The sequence below is a fragment of the Phalacrocorax aristotelis genome, chromosome 3, assembly GCF_949628215.1.
Source record: "Phalacrocorax aristotelis chromosome 3, bGulAri2.1, whole genome shotgun sequence".
Lineage (NCBI taxonomy): Eukaryota > Metazoa > Chordata > Aves > Suliformes > Phalacrocoracidae > Phalacrocorax > Phalacrocorax aristotelis.
In genome coordinates, this window is record NC_134278.1 from 105,389,402 (window position 1) to 105,398,988 (window position 9,587).

Here is a 9,587-nt window from a genome sequence, read left to right on the forward strand (position 1 = left end):
GCCTTGGACATAACATGTCTCTTGCAGGGAGTTATTCCTTGTCTGACAGACTATTGCACTATTGCAAAATAACATTCATTATCTTCGCCGGTGCTGGAGGTAGGACACCGGATTAGATAAATCATTATGTCCATTTTGCAAGCGGGCCGGCAGGTTCATTAATAAATAATTCGAACTATGGGGAAAAGAAAACCTTCAGAGGACTACAGTGTGAGGCACAGCCTGGCCGCAGCAGAAAGGTTTAGTGGTTCACCTCTTGATATGGGGCAACATAAACTTTTGGAAATAAATATAAACAATGGCAATGAGCTTGTAATTTATATTTTATTTTGCACAAGCTTGCATATATACTGCACATACATTCAGTTTAGAGAAGATGGAAGGCACACAAGGCAATTGAACTACTGTATCCTTTAAGTGGTACAAAGCAAAAAGGTAAAAGTCTGGAGAGTATACAAAAGCTTTAAACACACAAAATAAAATCCACCCCCCCCCAACATTTTTCCTGTGTTTATCTTAAATTTAGTAGCTGCCAAGCTAGAATTGTAACGTTTTTCAATCAATTGTCTACTGCACCTTTTTTTCCAAACGGACAGGGGAGTCTTATTGTTTTACCTTGTCATCAATTAATATTACAGTACATCCTTGGTAATACAAAATTGTACACCTTCATCAAATAAATTAGGATAAATTAAACCAATAAATTATGCAAAGTCTTCAGAACAATAGACAACAACAAAAAAATCCACAGTTGAAATTGCCTCTAGCTAAAAAATAAAATAAAAAAAAATCAAAAATTGACTTTATCAGTTCAGTTATTGTACTATCTTCAAATTAAAGGGTCTTTATTACAAAAAAAGAGCTTAATAATGCTATTTACAACATATTGCTAAATAATATAAAGGCAGTGTTTTGTCACTTTTGTAACTATATACATATGAGTAATGGCTGGGACAATATCAGTTTAAACCTTAACCTTTGACTCTTCCGGGCAGCATTAAAACCAACCTAAAGAGGCTTTTTTATTTTCCTTCTTTTTTACTTACTGACTCTTACACGTTTCATGGTAATGAGATGGTTATTGTGTTTGTCTAATATCTCACTCGAGTGGTACAATTAATGCAGAAAGGATGGATTTTAGAGAAAAATGTAAGCTCGCTGTTTCTTCTAGATTTGTTTCTACATACCCCAGTACACTTGTGCATTCGGAAGGTGGCTGCTTCGGGAGAGAGGTGACTGTGGCTCAGAAGGAGAGACTAAATAAAGTCATAGTGCCACCGCCTTTCATACACTAAAAAGGATATTCCTAAGAAGATACAAAGGTTAAATACCAGTTTTCATCCCAGCTCTAAATATGAGCATTTTTAGCTTCAGTTTATAGATGGTTTACAACCAACAGTTCTACAGAAAACAAAATTGCATTTCCTTCAACAGAACATTTAAGTGCAATACAGTAACTGCTTACTCATATAAACCAGTTACATTCCTTAAGGGGAGCTTTTTGAAAACAATGCGTATCGGAATTTTCAAACACATAGTTGGTACCAGAAGGAAACATTTGCACTATTAACACCAATGATTGCTATATAATACACATGGCAAATATAGTTTTTGCTTTCACTTCTCATGTACAGTGCTCATTTTGGGGGTTTTGTAAACCACTTTCCATTTTTAATATATATATATATCTTTCTGTATATATATATATGTATAATCTTTCAATGCTGCTGGTGAAAATCCTATCTTTAAAGCCACAAAATCTTCACCTTTTTTTCTTAATTAACATTAACCTGTGGAAAAAAAATTTCTCTATTAACTGACTTCATATACATAGAAAAAAATTCTGCAATTTTACAGAAACTGTATTACCCATTCCCTTGACATCTGATGAAAGAGACTTAACTTTTAAAAGTAGAGAGCTGGATTTTCAAGAATGCCTTCAACTATCTATACAGTTACTGTAGTGTTTCTTATAAATTCAACAGATGTTTTCAGAATGTAGTTATTAAAGTCTTATGTCTTTATGCAAGAACAGCCATAAGGTTGAATATTTACATTGCTTTATAAAAGTTCCCCTCGATTTTCCATGTTCACCCACATACCTGGTACAGTAACAAAGATTCTGCAAACTTAAAACACTTTAAATAATACTCAGAGGCACAAAGCAAACCTCAGGAATACATGGGTGAACACTTTCTTAAATAATTACTACATTCTAACATCTTCCACGTGTTTACCATTAAATGTGAAACGTTCCCATTAAACAACCAGAGATACAGTAAGAATTAAATGTTTTGTATTTTCAAATAGAACATTCTTTTCACAAAACATAACAAATGTCTAAAATAGGTTCTTAATCTAGATAGGAAAAAGGTAAGCTTTTCACTTCATACGCATATTTTGTGTGTGTGTGTGTGTTTCTGTGTATATATACATACATACACCCGCACGTTTTGTCTTTGTGTGTGTCACTACGTATGTATATGTATATGCACATATGTCACGTATGAAATATTGCTTCTATACTACTTTTCGTCAGGCTAAGAAAACACAAGATTTGCACCACAGTTACAAAAAATTGGCTTCTACAAGAATTTTCAAAACTTGAATGCTGCTCAAACAATTGAGAAAAAATAATTTGCGTTATCAAACTGTTCTAAAAATTCTCTTCTTCAAAAACGTATTCTCCTGCTTTGTTTTTTTTTTTTAATTTTTAAAAAGACACAAAATATGCATAGCTATCAACATTATGTCAAACAGCCGGAAAAAAAAAATCAGTGTTTATTGCAGCTGTAGTAATTGAAAAATAAAATTTAAAAGATGAAAATTGTAAGCCACAGAAGGCACAAGAACAATTGTACTTGTGGGGGAAAAACTGGTATTTTGAAGGATTTTTTTTATCCTTCCGCTGGTGCATTGAAGGTCTAGGCACAGACTATAACCTCAAGTTTATATGCAGAAATAAATCTGAATTAGGAATAAATGAATGGCAACATGGGGTTTCTACATGGACTTCGAAATTCTTTCCCTATGTAAACTTTTCATTACAATAAAAGTAGCCTCCTGCCTTTTAGCCATTTTTACTGAAATAATATTGAGATCATTTGAAAGAAACCGCTTTCTACTTAAAATTTAGTAGGAGCTATGCCATGTATTTATAATTTTAGGTGTATTGGGAAGCACAAAGGCAATATGGCTGTAAAATGCAGAAAAATCACATCACTGAAATGATAAAATTATTGTGTATTCCTTTTTCAGACGAAGGAGTTTTTTATTTTGCTTTTAAGATGAAATTTCTACTCTTAATTCCTATGCCTCATTTACTATTGAGATTATGCTACTTATAAATAAATAAATAAATGAAACAACATCAAGTGTTGAGTACACAATTTCACTTCTTTAGAATATGTGAATCACATTGCAGCCAAATAATAATAATAATAGTAGTAATAATAGTAATAATAATAATAACAACAAGAATAATAAACATAATAAAAGTAACGGTAAAACCACAGATTGAGATGGTAGCTAGCAGTATGTCCACATAGTATGACTAAAGTATGGCTTTGCTTTCTTATGTCCAAGGTGACAATGCAGTGTTATATTTTGTATCTGATGGTATGCCACTGATGAACTTCCTGTATTAAAACTTGAGCATTTTATGCCACTTCTTCCCATAAATCAAAAAAGTGCATGAACACAATTTTCATTCTTTCTCACTCAGAATTCATTGGAGTTACATCTTTATGAAGTGTAATTTACATCTTTATGAAGTGTAATGTTTACCAAATCATGCACACACAGAAAAAAAGAGAAAAAAAACCAACAAAATGAAACAAAACAGGGGGGAAAAAAAAAGAAAATGGAAGAAAATGGAAGAAAATAAAAGAGAAAAGAGAAGAAAAAAGAGAAGAAAAGAGAAAAGAGAAAAGAGAAGAAAAGAGAAGAAAAGAGAAGAGAAAAAAGAAAAGAAAAGAAAAGAAAAGAAAAGAAAAGAAAAGAAAAGAAAAGAAAAGAAAAGAAAAGAAAAGAAAAGAAAAGGAAAGGAAAGGAAAGGAAAGGAAAGGAAAGGAAAGGAAAAGAAAAGAAAAGAAAAGAAAAGAAAAGAAAAGAAAAGAAAAGAAAAGAAAAGAAAAGAAAAGAAAAGAAAAGAAAAGAAAAGAAAAGAAAAGAAAAGAAAAGAAAAGAAAAGAAAAGAAAAGAAAAGAAAAGAAAAGAAAAGAAAAGAAAAACCCACATCCTGTCTACTGTAAGGATACGTACAGTATCAGGTACTCTCAGGGAGTCTAAGATCAAGAAGATTTGTTTTGCTTTTAATGCATAGTGAAAATGTTGGCACTTCATCCCATGCTATTGTCTGCATTGCCTATACTCCACAGATACTGCCAGTGCTTGAAAAGAATGACAGGGAATCGTAGGATTGTGCTGTTTAATTTGAAGTCAGCAGGTTTTTAAGGCTTTCTGCTAACAATAATTGCTTTCATACATTTCTGTCTATCAGCAGTATTTGTAAATGAAGTGAAATTGCAATGATCAGGTCAGCTCTTCAGTCACATGGGTAAACTTTCACTCTCCAAAGTCAAAATGTAATTTTAAAATAAAGAAATAAGATACCAATATTCTCGATGGTCTAAATATAATTCGCAGCTAATTAGGAACTTCCTCTAGATTCAGATTGAATTATGTAGGGGAAAATACTATTGACGATAACAATAAATTCTTACTGCATCCGTACAAAAGACGACAGAGAAAAATGACAAATACAGAGTGCCATAGCATATTCAACCTTCCCCCAAACTTCTGGAGACGATACCTTTCTGAAAACGTGAGAAAAGGAGAGCCACTGAAGAAAGCATGAGAACTAGCAGCTAGCTTTCTTTCCGTCTGCTGACATATCGTGGTATAGCATTCAGGCGAACCCAGGTCCATCATGGACTTTACACTGTATCTCAGATTTTGGTCAAGACTAGCTCCAGCTTCAGAAGACAAGTGCAGCACATTGCTCAAATAGGTTTTTTTTAAAGCTGCACTTACTGTAATTTTATAAATCCAGTTTGGCTACCTGAACCCTGCATAGCCAGGAGGACACTGAGATTTTTGTATATGCTTGATACACTTTTATGAAAATGTGATTTTTGTTCTTCTGATTAGGAAAAGACTACTTATATTTTACAGCTACAAACAAGTTGGTTTTTTTTTTTCCTTTGCCTCAGCAATGTGAGGTGAAGACCCTTTCTTCTACTACATCTAAGATCATTCAGAAAGTGCTTTTCAGGACAGATGTCAAATACAGACAGAAAACTTTGTATACTGGAAAGGGGACATTTGGGGGCAGAATGGACTACGAAAAGAATAAATTTAGGGACTAATGCCACTTCAAGACCAAGACATGGCAATATAGGACGCTGAAGGTTTCATTTTTACTCTATGGAGAGTGAAATGCTTCCACTTTAACAAGCTGACCATATTCCAAAATTAGTGTGGTTGATACAATATTGTGCATGAATTACTGGCCTCATCCTGCAAGAACAGTATTTGATTTGTGCAAATGTCCCTTGCTGCAATTTAGAGAAGCAACAACCTGGCATGTTGATTACTGGTGCAGGGTGTTTATCACTTCTGTAAGGAAAGCATGAAGAATAGGGTTTGCTTTTTTGGGTATCACTTCTTGGAGTGAGTACCTAAAAAAGATGTTGTAGTTTTCTGAAGTATGAAACAAAATCTAGTTATTGGTTAAAAAAGCATATAAAATTAAAAAAAAAAAGCTCGAAGCTTGTGAATTGACTCCACAGAGTTCAGACCTTTAGCAGTATAAACATAATATAAACTTCATTGTCTGTAGTATTGTGCCATGACATTAGTCTCACTAAGACAAAATGCCACTTTGCAGCAAGCAATAAATCTGACAAAGCATTTTTAAACATAATGCCCTAACTTGCTAAGACAGGCTTTTGCACGCTTCCAAACTCTTCTCCCTGAAAATTAACCCAGTTGATTCTCCAAATGTTAAGGGTCTCGGGCAAAAGTAAACCGAAGGCTGAAGTAAAATAACCATCCCCTTGGAACTGAACAAAAACTTAAATCCAGGAGGGATCACAGTCTAATTTCATATACATATATATGTATGCGATACACATATATATGAAATTAAAATAGAGACACACATGACTTGGGCATCAGAAAGGGACTGCTACTTTCATACATTCATAAATAGCTGCTGAACTCTCTACTCATGAAGAAGCTCTTGTAGGCAGTTTGGGGATTTGAAAATCTCAGGGACCTCACTGTCCAGCTTACAGATGACCTTGTATATGGCCTTCTTCCAGGAAGGATCAACATCTTTGCCTGCGATAATGGCATTGAAAAACTCCCGTAACGTGATCTGAGCCACTTCCAGGAATCTCTCTGGAACCTGCTGATACAAGGAGACAATGGCATTAATACAGTTTTCAATTTCAAGTCTCTGGTTCTTCAAAGGAAACTGAGCTAAGTTCTTTCTTTCAGAAAGGGGCTTACATAGCACCTGCATTTTCTAAATGTGGCAGCCTTCTATTCTCTTATGCAAAGCTGTTATATATAGTACTATAGCAATAACTTTTATAACATGTGTTAGAGATCTTTGTAAAGTCTACTGACAGAATGTAGGTAACAAAATGTTACTGTCTGAGTTTGGAGAGTAGGGGATTTATAGGATATAATTAGCAGGAGGGGAAACAAACACAATTGTCTTTAAGGAGAGAAATCTCTGCTTGATATTTTACCCGTGCATTTATGGCTATGTGCTCCTCTCCGTGTGGAAACTAATACAAAAATTATGCACGCACAGAAAACCCTCCATACCTCTGCACTTAACTTTGGTCACAACCAGTGCTGAAAGCTATCAAAGAAATAGGGTATCTCTGAATGTTGTTTGTAGCTTAAAAACAAGCAAGTAAGCAAGCCTTCAGCTAATGTCTTGCTTCTGTGGCTGCTGTGCATGAGACCCCCATAAGATGGCTTTCTCTGGAGACATTATGGTCTTCCCTTCTTTTTCAGAAGCCTACAAATAAAATTCCAACCTCTTCAAAGGGTGCATTGTGCTCCAAGCAGCTACTGAGCTGGGATGCATCAAAATCATCCAGGTTTTCTAAATGTCACTGTCACTTCACAGGTTAGCCAACCAGCCAGCTAGCAGGGGTGTGCCACTCTCAGAAGCCCCTGAACAATGGGTAAATGTTAAAAACCAGTTACCTCCAAACTTTGGCAATTCATCCTAAATAGATGTCTCAGGCAACAGCACCACCTTCTTACCCTCTGCCTTAAATGATTCAAAAACAATCACTGTAAGGAACCGTAAGTCAGTTGCAGTGTTGAGGTCATCTCCGTATAGGTATTATTTTCCATTTTTATTACGGAAATATGGCTTCACAGCTCTAGAACTGCTAATACATGGCCGGCCAGTAGCCAGCACGCTTATAATAGCAAGTATTCCCTCACTGCTATTCTTTGTCCACTCCGGCAAGAGGAGTTCTCCAACCTGCAGTAGAGGCTACTTCAACCATTCCTGTGGCCAACAGACAGCTGGGCAGATCTCACTCATTTACTGAATGCATGTCACATTGCCGGATCAGGGCCAGCACCTATTCCTCTACTTCAGGCTTTTGTTCTTCTCCCTTTAGAAGCCACTTTCAGAAAACTTGCCTGGAAACATGTGTGTTTAACCTGATACAATAGAGCTCTGGAGTCGCACTCACCTATCACCATTGGGGAAACACTAGCAGTTTGTGAGCTACATTTTGCCATCAGATAAGCATAAGATCAGCTCCCCCTGGCACCAGCTGACAAATTCTGCTTCCAGAAGCCCCGCAGTCCACAGAAGTCCTCTGTCTACCTCTGAGAGTAAAATCCAGCCCCCAACATGTTTTTCTCTGCTTTGAAAGACAGGCTGCCTTCTGTGGAAATTTTTCATTCAATGGGTCACACAGAAAGAAACGTTTTTACAGATGTTCTATTCCAGCAATAATTACAAGGGAAGAAAATACCTATTATGATTCACTTATTCCAGCTCAAAGAAACAACTTAAAACTTCACATCATCACTCTGCTGTTTGGGCACTTGGTAATACATCTACGAAAGATACCGTGCTTGTCTCGTTCTTGCACCGCTATAAAAATGATACACTTTTCTGTTCACGCAGTTCAAACAACTGCTTATGTGCTGTTCATCACCCTTGGTATTGCTGGGCACTAACCAAGGGTAGAGTTGTTGACTACATGATACTAGAAAGCAAGAAATATAGTAGACAACCAGCTTTCTGGTGTACACACCGATGTTACCTCACGAGGGCAAAACCTGTTGTTTTTTGCCTTTGTGCTTGCGAAAAAGAGTTCACACCTTTCAATTTTGGTGTCCACTCCAGAGGACCAACATTAGGTGCCTTTCTTTCCTTCCAAGTCACAGGAGATGGGAGGGAGGCGATTATAAGCACCCACATAAGAACCATAAAGTCCAAATGCAGAAGCTAACTCTCCCTATATGGTTACACCCATGACAACTTTAAGCATGGAAGTGACAACCTGGGTTTTAAGTTGAGCCTTTGCTATTCAGCTTCTACCTATGCATGTGAAAGTTTTCCAGGATGCTGCTTTTCCATAGAGCAGGCAGTGTAACTCCTAAACCACTAGCTTCTAGGCCTCCCACCCCCATAAAGACACACAGGCTTTTCTTTTAGGCTAGGACTTAGCTTTTAAGGTCCAACTTCATTGTACCTGAGTCGTACCTGCAGGGCTGGGCCCCTCTGAACCCAGTACAACAAGCTACAGAGAGCAGCTCACAAACATGATAGTGAACAAAGCCCTGCCGGGGCTTTGAAGGGACCTCCTCAAATGCCAAGTTCCCAAATATCTCCCCTACTTGGCAGGCATTAGAGCTGTTCATAGCTCTTTCCTTTTGGGATGTTATTAGCAATTTTTCATGTCGGGCTGGATTATACACGTTACTTTGCACGTTGTAATATGAATAGCACTGATATTAATCCACAAAGGATAGTACAATGGCCAACATTTTTCCTTTCTAGAAAGAGTAACTGCAAAGAGTTGTTGGTTTTTTTTTTTTAATAAAGAAAATATTAATGAAGTCCAGAGCATGAAAATAAATATTTAAATGGATGGGTAGTTAGATTTTTCACTGGGCAATAATCAGTCAGCCATGTTAATTATGTGTCTGGGGGTAGCATTTCCCTGACCCTAAGCGATGGTGACCTATCCAGCGCATCTTTACACCTAACTGACTGAACATCTCTGAAGTAGGAACATCTGCAGAAAATGCTTCAGTGACAAATAAACTCCATCTACGTTGCTTTTAATAGAACCAACAATCCCTAGTATGAACCCAGGCCATTTTCTTAGCATCAGGTGGCAGCAGTCAATCAAAGAATCACACTGTACATTCACCAGGAGGAAAGACAATGAGGTCTGCTCAGAGGGAGGCTAGGTGGGCTTCAGGCTGAAGCCTCCACATCAGACTGATCCAGAAACAAATCATGCTTTGCCGCATGCTTTGTCAATGTAGCTTAGCTTCGCTGCCAAGGAAAAAGTCACTGGCCAAAC

General features: G+C 36.7%; 1 protein-coding gene across 7 annotated transcripts in view; it reads right to left on the reverse strand.

Annotated features, from left to right (window-relative positions):
- Window positions 1-305: 305 nt before the first annotated feature.
- The window catches only part of PROX1 (prospero homeobox 1), a 50,097-nt gene continuing 40,815 nt past the window's right edge, over window positions 306-9,587 (reverse strand). For 4 of the 7 annotated variants that reach the window (XM_075088911.1, XM_075088912.1, XM_075088910.1 and 1 more), the window contains one exon: window positions 306-6,415. In XM_075088911.1, the coding sequence (XP_074945012.1) occupies window positions 6,227-6,415 (189 nt within the window). In that variant the 3' untranslated portion in view covers window positions 306-6,226. The remainder of the gene's footprint in view (window positions 6,416-9,587) is intronic. The other 3 variants (XM_075088917.1, XM_075088915.1, XM_075088916.1) reach the window with 2 other exon arrangements.